The following is a 17,440-nucleotide window of genomic DNA, read 5'->3' on the forward strand; positions in this document are numbered from 1 at the left end:
AGGACTTAGTTTTGTTGTTCTTGTATGTTTGGTCCCAACAGAGCAGTAAAATTGGGAAACTGTTTGTAACAGCACCTGCCTGACTCAGAAGGTCCCAAGATCTGCTGTACAAACACCTGTTCCAATTACACAAAGTAATCACTTGGCATAGAATTTAGATGCGTTTTGTATGACAATCGCCACTCCCGAGCCAGCTGGGCTGTTTGCAGCAGCGTCGCTGCTCTGTAGTGAACAAACCGGCAAAACAGCTCAGCGGAATGCACTTGCCTGGCTGCTCCGCGCTGCAGAAATGGGGTTACCGAACACATGTTATAGACTATACCAAGACGCCTGCCCTAAAAAAGGATAGTCTTTAAAAAACCCCGAGGATTAAGCACCGTCTCTAGGCCGCGCGATGCCGTCCCGGTTCCCATCGTGGCTTCGCCCACCCGGCCCGTTCGGCTCCGCCCCTTCCGGCGGCCTCAGAGGGTGGGGCGTTGCCGGCGCGTGCTTGTCCGGAGCCCGGGCAGGCCGCTGGCCCAATCGGAGCTGAGAGCAGCGCGCCGGCCTGTTGCGTCATCAACCGCACGCCTCTCCTCGGCCTATCAGGCGTAGCTGGTAGCGAGTTACCCAATCAGAGCTCTCGCTGCCAACTCTCCCCCACCCGCAAGCTTTCCTCTCTGCCAATCCGTGCGCCGAGGGGCGGGGCTTGTTGCCTGGGGGACACGGGCGCGAGGCTGGTGCGGGGGCGCGCGGAGCCGCCGCTCCGGTGCTGCCGCCGCCATGATCCACAGCCTGTTCCTGATCAACGCCGCCGGGGACATCTTCCTGGAGAAGCACTGGAAGAGCGTCGTCAGCCGCTCCGTCTGCGACTACTTCTTCGAGGCGCAGGAGCGGGCCTCGGAGGCGGAGAACGTGCCGCCGGTGATCCCCACCCCGCACCACTACCTCCTCAGCGTCTACCGCCACAAGATCTTCTTCGTGGCCGTCATCCAGAGCGAGGTGCCGCCGCTCTTCGTCATCGAGTTCCTGCACCGCGTGGTCGACACTTTCCAGGTGCGGCGGAGCGGGGCCGGTCGGCATGTGCCGGGGTTTGCCCTCGGTCGCTGCCGCGGGGAGCGGGGGAGCGGGGCGAGGGGCGAACAGGGACCCTTCCAGTCAGCAGCCCTCAGTTTTCTCGTTTTTGTGCCTCGTAATTGTTATCCTGCACCTGTGAGGATCTGGAGGCCTTGAGGTGATGAGGGATGTACGTTGGGATGGCGAGGGATTCAAGATCAGCCTGTGCATACAGGAGGCACTTCTCAGCAGCCAAGATTTACATCTCTGGTTTGCAGCCTCATTTCTTCAAGGACCTGTGAACTAAGACCTTGTTCTTACAAGGAGTTTTTGCGATTCATGGCTATGCATTTTAGTCAATTAGTGACAACCTACCTATGTGCTTACATCTAGTGATATTGGAAGCGTATTTGCTTCCTGTGGAAGTAAGTCACAGGAGTTGCCCCAGAGCAGCCATGTTCCCTCTGTGCTATGGCCAATACGACTGCTGGTCAGTTCAGAGAAATAATGAAGATTTCTGTCTTTTGCCTGCCAACAACAGGATTGTGTTCTCTGGATTTGAAATGTCTTGTGACCAGACTTGCCAGAGCGCAGGAAATGTGGGTGCTTGGTCAAACGAGTATCATGTGAGCTTTTGCTTCCAGGTGCCAATCAGAACACGAGTGTAGGCTGAGTTACATTTCACTGAGTTCAAGGAGTGGATTTGCTCGCTCTTTAGGCCAAAAATGTACCATGTCAGTCACATAGGTCTTGTTTTTAATCAGGGGATGAGGTGTCAGTGTGTCTTCACTGGCCCGGCCCTGTGTTAAAATATGACATGTCTGAAAAAGAAATAGTATTTGTAGTGCAGAACTAGGAATTCTCTGGCATCACGGTTTATTTATGTTCTTGTTCAATCAATGGCAATTGAGCCACTTCAGGTGCTAATTAAAAAATCTCAGTTATCAAAGGGAATCTTGTTATATAGAAAGGAAATAAGATCTCGTGATGATGCTGTGATTTTCCAGCTTGCTGGGCCAGTGGCAGCGCTGTGCTCAGAGCTGTGTGTGTGTGTTGAAGTGGTCAGTCTGTGCTTGTACCAATGCATTGAGTTTTAGTGTTGTTTCACCTCCTCCAAGAAAAGCCTTGATTTATTTATGTGTGAGAGGACGCTGAACTGAATGATCACTAAGGCTCTTTCAGAGATTGTTGAGTAATTATTTCTTTTGCACAGGATTACTTCGGTGTCTGTTCAGAGGTGATGATCAAGGACAATGTTGTGGTGGTTTATGAGGTGCTGGAGGAGATGCTGGACAATGGTTTTCCATTGGCAACAGAGTCTAATATTCTTAAGGAACTGATAAAACCTCCCACTATCCTGCGAACAGTTGTCAACACCATCACAGGTACAGGGGAATAAAAATTAGATAAACTGGGGAGCCCGTGTGGCAATATTCCTGCATAAATAAATTAGGACGTGGGTGAAGAAAACTTATGTCATCCCATGTCATTCTAAACCTCAGTTTAGGTGTATTTAGAGAGTTCTGTGTTAATGTTTTGCTTTGAGGTTACTTTCAGTTCCAGAACCAGCTGCACTTTTTTTTTAAACAAAACCAGGCAGATTACATTTCCAGATTTCCACTTACAGCCATGAGATGACTGTAGTTATGGTGTTTGGTGTGGGTTTTTTGTTGGGGTGGCGTTTTGTTTTGTTTGGGGGGGGTGTGGGTTGTTTGTATTTTTTTTTTTTACTTTCCCATGCCTTATTGTGGTATGTTTTAGAGTTGGATGTAAGAGAGATGTAAATTGTAGAATACAAACAGTGAGTCTGGAAAAGCAACTGCTCTCCTACAACGAAATAGAGATTCTCAGGGATTAATTACAATCAAATTATATGAGGCCAAGGACTTGTTCTGTAGCATTATCTAACTGATGTGGTTGCTGTGATTGCCTGTCTTTTTCCAGGAAGCACTAATGTGGGTGACCAGCTTCCTACTGGACAGCTATCAGTGGTGCCTTGGAGACGTACTGGTGTAAAATATACCAACAATGAGGCGTATTTTGATGTAATTGAGGAGATAGATGCAATCATTGACAAATCAGGTATGGAAGTTGCTTCTGGCTAAGACAAGGGTAACTTGTCCTGATAGGTTTTCAAAGAGGAGCTCCCTCATCTAAGTGTGGAAAGCTGTATTCCTATTCTTACACCGGAATGCTGCAAACTTTGAGGTGCTATTCACTCAAAAATTTTAGAGACATACAAAAGTTTTCACTTGTCCCTGTTCCTGAGGTCTTGTAAGCAACTCTCTGTTGGGAAAATAAGGAGTGAAAATTGTGCCTAGCACTATCTCCTTTGTTTTTGTGCATCTTATTCCTGTTAGAGTTGGGAGCTATTGCCATTGGCCATTAAAATGGATGTTGCTGGTGTCAATGGTTCTTATTTATATGCATCTCTGTAAAAGTTGTTGAGAATGAGAAAAATGTTGAGTGGGCAACATAATGAGCCATGATACTTCATAAAGACAATAAATTTCCTTCTTTCCCATTGATAGTCTTTCTACATTGGGATTTTTTGATCAGGTTCACATAACTTCCCATGTTTATTGTTGCAGGTTCCACAATTACTGCTGAAATCCAAGGGGTGATTGATGCTTGCGTTAAGCTGACTGGGATGCCAGACCTTACCCTCTCCTTTATGGTAAAGCTCCAGGATGTATCTTAAGTATTTTGAAAAGGGTTTCCCAGCCCTGCTACTAGGATTTCAGTCTCTTGCTGATGGATTCCAGTAGATCAGAACGTGGGTATGCCACACCAAAAGAGAAAGAATAGAAAATGGAAACGCATAGAGAACTTCAGCAGCCTTGAGCCTAAAGGTTTTATTTTCAGATTCTTTGTTGGAAGTACTGTTAGTGTGTGCTGTGACTAAGTTTCTGAGATCGAGTGGAGCTTTAGGCAGATATCCTAAAGGGCTATCTTTTTTTTTTGAGTATGCATCAATGTAATTATTTGATATGACTTAATTTTCTAAAATAGGATAGAGGTTATTGAGTGCTGCTATCACACAGATGTAACAGTGTCAAAGAGCTTAACATGTCTGAATGTAGATACCTTCAAGTGGGCAGAGTGCATTGGATGGTAGGTCCTTCATGGATAGAAGATTGAGAGGAAGAACAGGTTACTTGTAAAGTCTCCTTCTCTGGAGATACATAATACCTCCCTGGACATGATCCTGTGCTACCTGCTCTAGGTGTACCTGCTTTAGCAGGGAGATTAGACTAGATCATCTCCAGAGGTCCCTTTCAACCCCAACCATTCTGTGATTCTGTGACTTTAAGTAGTACTGCCTTCACTAACCTTGCAACTCTCTCTTATTTCAGAACCCTCGGTTGTTGGATGATGTCAGCTTTCATCCGTGTGTGCGTTTTAAGCGCTGGGAGTCAGAGAGAATACTCTCCTTCATTCCACCTGATGGGAACTTTCGCCTGCTCTCCTACCATGTCAGTGCTCAGAAGTAGGTGATGAATGTAGTGCTGTGAATTACAAAATTTGGATCTTCCTGGCTAGTAAAAAAAATAAAAGGAAAAGTAGTTGCTTTTAAAGATGGGGTGGCATGTTGTGCACAATGAATTAGAGGTGCAAGGTAACTTGCAATTTTCCTTTTTTTTAAAACACTTCATGTTTGGAGCAGTGATTCTGTCATTGATTGACAAGGGTTTTCTGTTCATGTCTTTAGTCTTGTGGCAATTCCTGTCTACGTTAAACACAACATCAGTTTCCGCGATAGCAGCTCACTGGGACGTTTTGAGATCACAGTGGGACCGAAGCAGACTATGGGGAAGACTGTAGAGGGAGTGATGGTAACTAGCCAGATGCCAAAAGGTGTCTTAAATATGACCCTCACAGCCTCTCAGGGAACACATATCTTCGATCCAGTTACAAAGGTGAGAGGAAAGAGAGGAATTAGATATTATTTTCTTAATCTGTTTTACCTTCCAGGAAATGGAGTTGAGCTGTTCATGCTTACTTAAACATTTACTTGAATGTCACTTTTCTGAAGGCAGTATCTGTGCTTCAGCCACTTGGAAAGGAGGTGATTCTGCATTTTTGTCACTGTTACACATAGGAAATGGGGCTTGTAGCACAAGTAGTGGAAATATCGTTCATGGTAGGCTTTTGGGGAACCTTGTGGAAAGAGAGAGGGAGAACAAAGGTCTGAGGCAGCTGTTCCTTAAGCCTGTACTGTGTCTGATATGAAAGGCAAGATACTAAAGCAAAGACCTTTTCCATAGAGAGACATGAGAAGCTGTCATTGGAAGAGGACTCTTCTTTAGAGGGTGTTACAGCATCTCTCTTTGACTGCTGCATTTTCTGTTCCTTGAAGCTGCTGTCATGGGATGTGGGGAAAATAAACCCCCAGAAGCTGCCAAGCCTGAAGGGGAGCATGAGCCTGCAAGCTGGGACATCAAAACCAGATGAAAACCCCACCATTAACCTGCAGTTTAAAATTCAGCAGCTGGCTATATCTGGTAAGTGACTGTCAGGTAAAGAAGCTGAATATTCTCTGCTGTGTCAGTGCTCGCTCTGTACGTAGCTGAAGCAGCTCTGCAGGCCTGCTGAAATACGTTCTATCTGGCACATGTTCTTCAGGTAAAAAAGTTGTGTGCATTGACTACAGATACAGATGTTCTCTCTGATGCTATGTGAAACAGTCGATCTGCATGTCCTTGCATTCCATGCTTACAGACCTATAAAGCATTTTAGGCTATGGATGTGTTTGTAAAGAATGATTCTGACAATTAGAAGCTGTCAGCTTTTCTCTACTCTGTTTACTGCTTGTTAAAACTTTCCCTCATCTTTTATCCTGAATGCCTGTCTGCTTTGCTTGTGGCAGCACTCAGTTTTACGCTGTGTTTGTTTGCCTTTAGGACTGAAGGTGAATCGCTTGGACATGTATGGGGAGAAGTACAAGCCCTTCAAAGGGATAAAATACATGACTAAGGCTGGCAAGTTTCAAGTCCGAACCTAGAGGATCCTGATAGTGAGGAAGAGCGCTTTCCTGTTTCTCCTGTCCCTGGCTGCTGGATACAGCCTCTTAGCCCATCCATCTGTTTGGTGTTGCTCCCTTGCCTGTAGTAGCATGAGCAGGCGAGCCAGTGCTTAGGGTGCTGGGGAGCAGGGAGAAGTGAGGTTGATCTGAAACCATCTCATCCCCAGCTGAATCTGAAGTATTTGGAACAACAGCAGATGAGAGAGGTGTTCAGGTCCCTTGGGATTAGTGAGTCAGCTATGTAAGCTTGTATCACCTTCATTTTGCTGTCTTAAAGGAAATTCTAGGGATTTATTGTCTTTCGTAACTGCTCTTATGTTTTGGTTGGCCTTTATCCCTTTGTAGATGATACAAAATTGAATTTCCACAAACTTCAACTCCAGCATGGTGTTCCAGCATCTGCTCTTCTCCATCACTGGGCACTAGGGTGGGGAGCTCTGTAGTTCTTGGCAGCAGAGAGGTCATCTAGTCGTTCTGCCTCAAAGAGACTGGAAGAAGTGCAAAGGTAGATTGTCCCACTGAGGATGGGAAATTAAGAAGTCTGATATTTGGGATGATACCACAGGGGGAGGAAGGGAAGAAGTAGGTGTTTTTTCTACATATTTCATAAGCCATCTTGGTCATCAAGTATCTTGAATCTTTGAAGACAGTCTGGAAACCTGTCCAGATCTTAGTATGGTATCCTGTGAAGGGCTGACTGTAGCACACACAATCTCGTAACCGAGGGGTGGTGACATCTGAATGTAATTCTGCTTCTCTTATCTAGTCAGTATTTGAAGGTAGGGATTCTCCTAGCTTCTTTAGGGAGTCAGGGAAGAGACAGAATGGCAGGAGAATTTTTGTGGATGCATAGCACTCTGGAAACTGGAGCTGTGGCTAAATGAAGACAATCACTATCCTTCTAACTTGTTGGAACCTCTTTTCGTCTCTGCCTGCCTGTTACAAATGAAGGTGATACTGCTGTTCTGCTCACTTATGTCTTTGAGATAATCGTGTCCTCATACCTTTATAGTGTTTCTGGCTATCCTACCTCATTCCAGTTCCTGTACCAGTCAGCTGCTGTGCAGGTGGATTCAAGCCTACTGTGGATTTTTCACTGGGACCATCTCTTCTGCAGGAGCTGTTGCTGCATCTGCCCATTCCAGTCTGTGCTGCATCTCTCTGTACAGCATAAATACGAAATGAGAGGAATCTGCACTATTCCATATTGTCTGTAATGTGATCTTTGGCCTCTAGATATCAATGTGTTTTCCCTGTGGTAGCAGAACTTGCCCCTAAGCTGCTATATGAATGACTACAGCATCTGTCAGGTGGCTGTGGAGTCCAGCATGTAGAGTTCATGCTTGTGAACGGAACAAGGTGACCCTAAACAAAGGATAACATACATTCCAGTTTGCATGTGATGGATACTTCCAGCGGATGAGTGCCATCTTGCTTGGGGAATTGCAAGTTCTATTGCAACTGATAAATGCCATAGCAGGTGGCCTTACTACTGAGCATGTTCAGTGCAAATATAACCTTCAGCAGGGGCATCAATAAAATTCATTTCTACATCATCTGTGTAATTTCAGAGTGGTCTGTGTGGGCTTTACAAGAAATAGTTGGTATTTGAGGCAGAAGGTAAATTACACCAACTGGACTGTGGATAGTGGCTGCCTTAGGGAGATAAATGTCTTTATGAAATTTGGATTGTAAGTTTGGGACTAAATCTCTGTCCAAAATGCTAAAATTAATTACTTTATTGCTAATTTTCCTTTATGTTTCCCAAAAAGAGTGCTGAGCTCTTAGAATTGTAGAACAGTTTGGGTTGAAGGGCCCTTCCCAGCTCCCCAGTGCCACCCCTGCCATGACGGGGACATCTTCACCAGCTCAGGGTGCTCAGAGCCCGTCCAGCCTGGCCTGGGGTGTCTCAGGGATGGTTCATCTACCACCTCTCTGGGAACCTGGGCCAGGCTCTCACCACCCTCAGGGGCAAAGATTTCTTCCTCACGTCTAGCTAACATCTCCCCTCTTTTAGATTAAAAGCATTACCAGTTGTCCTTCTTTTCCTAGGACCTCAATGAAACTGTCTTTAGGAATGCAGCTGAACCATTTTTGTTTGAGGTAGAGATTTTGGTAGCAGGCTAAGAGCTGTGCTTTAATTAGGAAGACAATGAAATAACCTCTTCACCTTCCTGCTCCTCAAGTACTGATATTGTCCTCTGGATTTGTAGCTTTGTTTTTTAAAGTATTTTTTCTTTCCTGTTGAAGTGATTCATATTACTTGAGATCTTGAAAGGCTTCTTATGTGCATAAGGGTGTCTAGCCCTTACGACAAGCTTTCTGTGTCAGTCTGAAATGGCTGCAAGTTCCTATGGAGTGAAAGATGAAACAGGGCAGAAGAGGGAAGCAGAGAGCAGTATGAGTGAGCTGGTAGGTGATGGTATAAGGAGTTTTGGGGGGAAATGTGAGGCATAGCTGTGTACTTCAGTTACAATAAATGCTGATGTTGATTCAGGTTCTGAAAGAGCTTGAACATGGCAAATCTAGCAGGCATCTAAAGCTGCTGTCATTACACTTGTCCTTTGTTCTGCCCAGCTGTGCTCAAGGGAGAGCCTTCGCTTTCATATCGGATGATAATACATAGAAATTTAATAATGAAAAAGTAATGTGTTGATTCTGTGTCAGATAAGGTTGGTGTTAAAATTTTTGCCTATTCCATATTTAAATATTTAGTTCCTACCAGGAGGAAGAGCAAGTGGAAGAGTAGAATGTCCTAACAAGCATGCCATCCTGGATTTGCTCAGAGAGTTTAAGCTGAGACTCAGTTAATGAATCAGTTCTAAACTGAAAAAGCAAGCAGCATATTGATATGGAAATAAGCAGCCCATGTGTACAGCTTTGCTCTTTTTGTTGGAATCAAGCTGAAACCAGCTTAAATAACCAAAATAAGATGGTATAAGGACAGAGCTTAAGCCTGACTGGAATGTCTTCCAAATTTACAGCCAAATGAGGAAGAAAGAGATGAAGTTTTCAGGAAATTAAATCCATCCCCTTTGCCTTCAGTTCACACCCATTCTCAAAACAACATAGATGCTCGTGGGATGTAAGATGGTCTCTCTTGGTTTATTCTCTCGGGCCAAAATTTATTTTTAATTGTACTCATGCGATTTGGTGCAAGGAGAAAGCTTGGGGATGTGGGGGGAAAGGGGTGTTATGTCCCGATAACCTGTAATAAGGAAAGGAGAGTAATTTGAGAATGTGCCCTTCCCATACGCTGCAGTTTGTCTTCCTCTTGTACTGAAAGTCGTGTTTGAACAAGCAGGAAGCCCTGTCAGCATCCTTAAAGCATCCAGAAGGAAGTCGTGAGGGCCACAAGACTGGGGACAGCTCGTTTTTTCTTTCTCAGGGTTTCATGTTGTCCTGAATCCAGTCAAGATAACGATTCACGTTTGTATAAACACCAGGTTTGTCTTTGCGGCCACAGCCTATTCCCCAGCTGATGATTCCAATTAGGTACATACGGTCATCCTTCATACAGACCAAAGGCCCTCCAGAGTCACCCTACAGAGAAGCAGCAGGTTAGTAACAATCTCCTTTTTTGTTTGTTTGTTTTTGTGTTGTTTTCTCCCCCGCTGGCTTTAGTGGTAGACTAGTATCTACGGAAATATCTTATCTAGTTTGCACGCAAAACAAGAGCTCTTAGTAACACCACTTTCACATAAGGCACTTTTGCGTTCCAGACTCCCTCGATGCTCCTCTCGTGGGTAGAGACCCAAAAAAATCTAACGGACACTAAAGCGTCTCACTTTGCGTGGCGCTTACTTATGAGATGTAGGTGAGATGTTGATAAGATCAAAAAGAGGAATGCTCTTATTCAAGCCGTAAAGATCCAGGGCATTTTATCCTGCTGTGTGTAACAGTAAATGACTAGGGACCGAATGCATACCCTCCTTTTTCCTCATGTTACAGCTGTTTATTCTCCACCATCTTTTGGCCTTTTTTCTTCCTTTCTCCATTTTTCAGTAGAGTGGCACCCCCTTCCTCGTACAGAACCTCCTGCTGAGTGTTTTGTATGCTCACATAAGAGAAAATATTAGGAAGTGCTGCCGAGGTGGAGCTTCCTGCTCAGTTTTGTGGTATTTCCTATATTTGGGATTTTCAGTCTGTATTGTTCTGGTTTTCTTGGTTAAGTGTGGCCTCCTTTCCCAGCTATGAGGAGCAGGGGAATAAAAACGAAAGGGGAGCCAGAAATTCTGTTCAGTTAAGCTATTATCTGAAGCTTTTTGCTTGGTTAGCGCGGACTGGCAAGGACGGACCTAAAAAGAAAAGAGAAGCAGAACTGGTTTTACCTTGCAGGCGTCGTCAAGATGCCTGGTGTCTCCTGCACATAACATATTGTCTGTAACTGTCCGGTTGTCTAGATGCTGTGTTGTGCACCGACTGGCTGGAAACAGTCTGACGTGGCCTTCCTTCAGGTGCTCTGAATAGAATGGAGAAACTGGACGAAAAATGACAATATAAATAGGTATATATGTCTGTGTAAAAATCACCGTTCAGTTTCTGTAGCTTAGGGGAGAGTAAACAGGAGTAGCTGGGGGTGGGGGGTGGCTAAAATAATATTTCCTTGCCAAAGGGTGTTTTTTAATTCCTGGGGGTTCTAGTTTACTAGTAAGAAGAGCTTAAATGTAGTTGAGAGAGAATGTTGCTTCTTTAGCGAGCTTAAATGCTAGAGAGGTTTTTGTAGGCTCCAAATTAAAGGCTGCAACGTTTCTTGGATAATTCGTCTTTGCACAGTTACATCAATCAAAATGAAGTCACACAAGTGCCTGTGAAAATCACTAACTGTACGAAACAGGATCCTGACTTACGATACTAGAGTTGCACTAACAAAAATCAGATGCCTTCTCATGTGCAGTGCTGAGTAACTGCATAGGAATGTACACTTGTGTTATGTTGGAATGGACGGGATTTGTTTGTTTGTTTTGGGTGTTGGTTTTATTCTCCTGCATAGCTGCAATTTCACAAAGCTAGAAGTTGGCAGAATTGTTATTTTTCAGTCTAGTTTTGAATTACAGCTGCAGCATGCTTTCCCTCTCATAGGGTTTATCCTGTACTCCCTGTAAGCACTGCTAAAGACTAGCTTTGAAAGCACTTTAACAACACTTTATGACCCAAACTTTGGACATAGTATCTTGTACTTACATGCAGACACGTGTCTCCTACTTACATTCTTCATTTCTGCCATAACCAGAGATCTCGCATTCAGTCCAGTCGGGCAGCTGCAGCTCTGGTGTTGGGAGGCAGGCGGCACGCACAGTGACTGTTTCAACAGCACAGTCTTCTGCATCTGAGTTCAACTGCAACAGAGCTGAAGAGGGAAAAGACATCCCCATTTTGTTAATCACAAACTTGAGCCAGCTGTGACTTTTGAAGTCACGAAGTCAGAAAAGTTCTTACCAATATCATTGTTGAAATTTTCTGAGTCAAATCTCTGATGCACAGTGTAGTTCTTCACTTGAAACTTTTGTTCATTGTCCTCAGGCGTTGTTCGGGAAGTCCTGCCCAGCACAATCTTCAGCTGATTTGTACTAAAGCTGAAGAACGAGACAGCCTTACTTTCTTCCCATGTTAACGGGAGTGAACCCTTCCCTTGCAGCTGTGCTGTTGGAGCTTCTGCTTTTCTTTTTATAGCATTATTACTACTTCATTATCCAGGCGGTTTGACCTTCAAGTGTCCTATTTGCTTTTGTTTTTGTGATAACTGCTTACAGCCATCGTGGCAAAGCTCCTCTGCCAGCCCCTTCCTGTTCTCAAGTTTCAGAATGCTCTGCATTTGTATTGACAACTTTGTTCTTCAGCTATTTGATATTCTGCTGTGGTAGCTTAATGCGACGCTGCTAGTTTGCCCAATAAATGCCTGCCTGTAATGTTCGGCCCCATTAACTCTATAATCTTCAGTGTATAATGACTTACTAGGATAAAGAGCTTTTTTCGCAGTCTTTTCCCTTCCAGTAAGGCTGTACTGGATGCTTCCTTCTTCCAGATTGTTTTTTTCCCCAGACAGTACTGAATCCTCAACTTACCCTTCCTCAAAACAGTGAGCAGCTGACAAAACCCAGCAGGAGCTGATCAGGATTCCTCCACAGAGGAAGTGCTCTCCAGGCGCTCGGCGATACTTCACGAAGATGGCAGCTTGCCAGGGGTGAGCTGCAATGTCTGCGTAGGAGCCACCTTTAATCCTGTGCTGCCGTACCCGGTGCTGCCGTAAGCCACAGGTGGCTGTGGATGACAAACCCAGAAACAGGCTTTTTATTCAGGCACTCTGGCTTTGGGTTTGGGTCAAGAGCCTGTTGGTTGCCAGTGCATGTTGAGGCAGCCTGGCATGAACTGCTTAGTGTCTGACTCATTCCCGTTTCCTAGGAAACTTGTATTCCGATTTGAAAAATACAGTGAGGAAACCCCGGCTTTTCTGTCCTCCCTTTCTGCAATCTTTAGAGAAAAAGGCACTTCTGTGAGAGTGGAGCCACAGCATCTCTTTCTACTCCAAAAAGCTTGCTTTGTTCCCCCAGCTCGTGTGTTACTGTGAGAGGCTTGAGTTTAGTACAAATGGCATGCAGAACAGTAATGCCCCAAAGAAAGGGAAGAATCAGGAGTGCTAGGATCCTTACAGCAAGTAGGCACATTGCAGTACTCCCACGTGAGCTGATTTCCTTTCAGTACATGGCACCAGGGCTTGCTGTCGTTGTCAGGATTCCTGCAGCACAAGAAAGAGTTACTCATATTATCAGATGTGCAGGGAGTTTGGGGAAACCTAAAGGTGGCAGACTGTGACCTGAGTGTACTCTTTTTTGTTTTTTTTCTAGAGATAGAGAGGGTCCTCGGGGAACAGGGAATTTGCATTTATGGAGTTTGATGTTAGAGAAGCACAGACAGGTCAGGCGGAATAAAGTTATTGTTGTCAGTGAGCTTCATTCCCAGCAGTAATGTATTTCCTGACCTGATGGAGAAAACTAGAGCCCTGCCTCAAGAGTACCACAAAGAACGTCGGTATTTTTTAGTTCTATAACTGACTACATACCGGCAGAAATTGTGACTACCGAGGCCCAGCTGGTAAGCATCTCTTCTCCAAGCAGTATATAACTTGTTGACAAGGATTCGAGAATTCCACCTCAAACAGGTAGCTCCAGAATTGGTAACACTGTGGCCGCCTCGGTAATCTGTGCCTCTTCCAGATTTGCAGTTGATATTCCCAGCTTCAATAAGAAAGCTGCACGTTAACTGATGCACGTGAACCTGTCAGCTGTTCCTAACTGTGATTTCTGTCAAGGCATCTATATATTAGCTATACTATCTCAGTCTCTCAGTGTCGTAAATATTAAAAGCGTAAACATGATTTAACATGAGAGTCTCAGCTTTTCAGGCTACGGAAATAGCACAGGTCCACAGAGAACCCGTATATATGCAGTGAATCTAAAGTCCATTCCCTATCCGCCAGCATGTACCTTTTGAACAGGACGGCACACTGCAGTGTTCCCAGGTGTACTTTCCCCCTTTGTAGATATAGCACCAAGGTCTGGAATCCTCATCTGGGTTTCTGAAAGAGTTACGATATGCATCGTTATAAAGCTACGTCTGCTATCTAGTTTGACAACTTAATCATGCTCTGCAGTGAAGACAGACTGAACCATCAGAAGGTGTTTAGATTCCTATTTTAATAATAAAATCGTGGAGGATGTGGCGGTGAGGATGAGACAGCCAGTAGCTAGCAGGAGTGGACAGCTTGTTTGTGCAATTCAGTTCATGTGCAGGAAGCATTATATTTTTAGAGTTTTGAGTAAGACCTGGAGCTGCAGGGAATTAGCTTACAAAAGGGGGTTTTAGGCACTGAGAAGGGACAAGGGAAAGACTACAGGGTGAGAGATGTATGCATTTTGTAGTATGTCATAAGCATCCAGTCTAGGTAGATCTAAAGTTAAGATATGTCTGCAGAAGTTGCAATTGCTGCTCGTGGGCTGTGCTGTATTTGCACCTGAGCTGAGTGTTCTGTGCTTGGTATGAGGCTGCTGCAGACAGTTCCTGTGCTCCGCGCTCTCAGAATGTGCCGATTGCTGTGGCTCTGACCTGTGACCATCAGCCCCTCACCTGCAATAGTTGTGATTGCCCAGTCCCAGCTCAGCAGCATCCTCTCTTCGCCCACTGTATGTTCGGTCCATCAAGCCATTGCTATTCCAGTTTAAACATTGGATTCCACTCTCTGTCATGCTCCAGGTACCCCTGTATGTTACTCCGGCATCTTTGTAGCACTGAGCATCAGTATCTGAACAAAAGGGACCAAATGTTACTTTAAGGACAGCATCCCAAACTCTGCTTTCTCAGTGTCTATTCTATTTAAACTTGGCTCCCAGATGTCTTGTCTAGTAAGCTGGTGAAAATGCCTTGCCAGGCAGACTGTAAGTATACACTAAGGTCTTCAGCTCCAAAATGTAGAGTTGTATTAAGAGACACTGAGAAAAGCCCAGGTGTCCTTCCTAAAAATTTTTTGTAGTAATAACTCTAGAATAAAAAGAGGCAACTTAACAGAGAGCCTCATACGCAGCAGCAGCTTCTGGGTACCTCATCCTTCTGCACTGCACAGCCAAAACCAGCAGCATTGCTCACAGTAAGTGACACGATACACTCACCTATTTCACACTGCTTCCCAGAGAAACCTTGGTGGCACTGGCAGATGAAGAGCTGTGGGGAATAATACGCCTGTGAACACTGGCCCCCATTGTAGCATTTATTTCTAGTGCAAGCTGTGGAATAAGCAGAAGCCAGGAAATACTGTTAGATTTCATGGAAGTAAGAAGCTGGCAATGTATACCTGCCTTTCCTCTCCTGTTAGTCTCCTTTAGCCTATTCTATTTTACCCTGCCTACCTGTTACTGTTGTGTGCTCACAGTCTTTTCATGTAGTGCTTATGTTCTTCCTTTGCTCCATTCTCTCCACATAGACTATTAGGAAGCCTTCCTCAGCCCCTTGCCCACTCCTGCTTAGTCCTGCCTGAGTCAGTATATATTAGTATTTTCATTTCTATGCTATTCTATTTCAAGCCAAGTTTTCTGTGTGAAAACTCCTTTCCTGACAGCGGAGTTCTTCTTTAGGATGATTACATGGACAGTCTCTCATCCCCCGCCATTTCCTTTCTCTTTTTCTTCTCCATACTCACCTCTGACAGGTACAGTGTGGCAGCGACTCCGACCACTGTCGCACCTACAGTATTCTATTCTGCTCCCTGAGAGCCTCAGCCAGGTCCCCCTGTGGTGGTACATTTCTGCAGATGAATTGTCTGTGCAAATGGCTGTAATTGGAGAAAGGAAATCCTCTTTTAGAGATTCAGGGAAAAGACCTGGCTGAGCAAAAGAATTCCCTTCTCTTTCCAGGAGAAAAGAATCCGTGATGGGAGCATCTGTCTAATGGGCTGACCCTTTTTCCTTTTCAGACCATCATTGTCCCATCTCTCTCGCTGCTGTGTCACTGGATGTACTGTTCCACTATTGACCAGCCTTTTTCTTCTTTGAAGAAAAACAGAGGGAGGGAAAAACTTTGTTCTTTGAGTTGTGGATGGTATTAGCGGTCTGATATTTTGCCTTCTGAATCTCTCATGCCGATAAGCATGACGAACAGCTTTCAGACTCGGTTCCCTTAGCACCGTCTGCTTTCCCCTCCTGCATCCATAAAGCTCCAGGTAACGTGGTTGTAGTTTGCCTGGCTTACCTCTAGATCTGGCTCCCCGTCTGAAACGCGTGTGTAAGTCCTGCAAGCAAAGAAGGTTAATTCTGTAAGTAACTGCTCTCTTAAGAAAACTGAGAGAACAAATGCCTCCAAAGAGCCAGTCTTCTTCTTGAGGTCTTGTAAATCAGGGAGCTCTGAGTAACTGTCTGCCCTTCTTGTCAGATAGTAAAGTGAGGTACCCATACCTCGGCATGGGGACCAAGAATTATAGATCATTGAGTTGCTACATATTACCAGGTGATTGCTTGTCATCTGTGTGACATAAACTTGGGATGTGCTGTACTCATCTCACGCGTGAAGTGATTATGTGCTCTTGAGGTGTTGCAAGGGCTAACTAAAGCTTGTCGGCTGCCCACTATTTGAAGGAGGTTCAAACAAATAGTTTCCAAAGAAATAAATGTTAACAAGCAGTTATTTTTGCTCATTGACATGGATTTTCCCCCTAAGCCTTTGTAGCTTGTTCACATTTGAGAGATATGTCTCCTGCAGCCAATTAAATAAAATACTTTTAATAAAGTTTTAAGGAAGAAACCAATTTAGAAAGCTGCTTTGGTGAGGCCACAAGAGAAAGAATAACATAAAGGGGGTGGGTAAACCAGCAATTTTTTGAGAAAGAGACTGAACATTTTAGGATCATATAGGTTTTACTCAAGCTGTGCAATGTGAGGCTTAAAGTGAGGGGACATGGAACCATCAGTGTCCAGTTGTAAGTAAGAGTAATGATGAAGGTGATGACAACAGAAAGGAATTTAAAGGGTGATCACAATGGAACTCTTACTAACAGTGAAAGGTGACAGTGAACAGACACACCAAGGGGATTTGGAGAATACTTGCTTACTGAAATGAAAACCAGCCAGGATAACACACTGGAAATCCCAGCTTAGAGGTAGACTACATTGTAAGGCTTTCCTCCCTCTGATTTCCGATGGTACGTAACCAGATTCTCCTGTCTGATGCAGACAGCTGGAGTCGACGGTAAGGAGGTGCTGCTGGCATTATTTGGTGCATTAGCTTCTTACCTGGCACTGAGCGGTCACGATTGCTCCCACCAGCAGGAGACAGGGGAGTTTGCCTTCCATTCCGAGTGTTTTCCACATCACCCCCTCAAGTTATCTATAGGGACAAAAGAAAAAATAAGATGTTGAACAAAGGCATTTTACAGTGTGAACAGAGTTCAAGGTTGTAAGTTTAAATAAGGGTTTTAAATGATGAAAATTATTTTTAAGTTAAAACACACTTTCTACTCTGCAATTCTCAGCCCTACGGTCTGGCTGTCCTGCTGTCCCTGCCAGGCTAGACTCAGATGTGCTTTTACTTGATGAACTTAGAAACCCCACAAGCTAAAGCACACCTTTTTAGGTCCGGAGGAAACTCAGAGAGTGTTTTCTGGGGAATAACACTGGCAGGAGTAAATTCCAAGTTCTTTTTCCCACAGCCGCTGGAAGCCAACAGTATTGTGTGCATTATCAGAGAGATGGACTTGTCTAATGACGAGTGTAATGTTGACTGGAAAGTGTTAACTGAGATTCAGGTCACTGAGGCCGACCTAAGAGATCTCATGCAGTGCCACAAAAATCTGCTGAAGGGTCAGTCCGTGGCAATAGTAGTTTAAAAGGATTTGCA

General features: G+C 44.6%; 2 protein-coding genes across 5 annotated transcripts; one reads left to right on the forward strand and one right to left on the reverse strand.

Annotated features, from left to right (window-relative positions):
* Positions 1-712: 712 nt before the first annotated feature.
* Positions 713-15,642, forward strand: AP3M2 (adaptor related protein complex 3 subunit mu 2). 4 transcript variants are annotated; one of them, XR_013923375.1, is made up of 9 exons: positions 713-1,035; positions 2,249-2,420; positions 2,980-3,117; positions 3,627-3,712; positions 4,392-4,525; positions 4,748-4,871; positions 5,011-5,104; positions 5,396-5,540; positions 12,104-12,139. XR_013923375.1 is itself a non-coding variant. In XM_080360177.1 (8 exons), exons 1-8 carry the CDS (start codon positions 763-765, stop codon positions 15,581-15,583), a joined length of 1,215 nt encoding a protein of 404 aa, XP_080216303.1. In that variant the 5' UTR covers positions 713-762; the 3' UTR covers positions 15,584-15,642. The 4 variants fall into 4 exon arrangements, 2 of the variants coding, with proteins under 2 accessions (XP_080216303.1, XP_080216302.1); XR_013923376.1 differs by lacking the exon at positions 12,104-12,139 and adding an exon at positions 5,940-6,068; XM_080360177.1 differs by lacking the exons at positions 5,011-5,104; positions 12,104-12,139 and adding an exon at positions 15,525-15,642 and having other exon boundaries at positions 4,748-4,955.
* Positions 9,446-16,914, reverse strand: PLAT (plasminogen activator, tissue type; the record flags this gene model as incomplete). Its single annotated transcript, XM_080360175.1, has 13 exons — positions 9,446-9,604; positions 10,393-10,541; positions 11,271-11,411; positions 11,501-11,637; positions 12,127-12,322; positions 12,712-12,797; positions 13,122-13,296; positions 13,546-13,637; positions 14,186-14,360; positions 14,725-14,838; positions 15,252-15,383; positions 15,800-15,839; positions 16,837-16,914. 13 exons carry the CDS (start codon positions 16,912-16,914, stop codon positions 9,446-9,448), a joined length of 1,674 nt encoding a protein of 557 aa, XP_080216301.1.
* Between the last annotated feature and the right edge of the window lie 526 nt (positions 16,915-17,440).

This window comes from Nesoenas mayeri (assembly GCF_963082525.1).
Source record: "Nesoenas mayeri genome assembly, chromosome: 27".
Classification (NCBI taxonomy): domain Eukaryota; kingdom Metazoa; phylum Chordata; class Aves; order Columbiformes; family Columbidae; genus Nesoenas; species Nesoenas mayeri.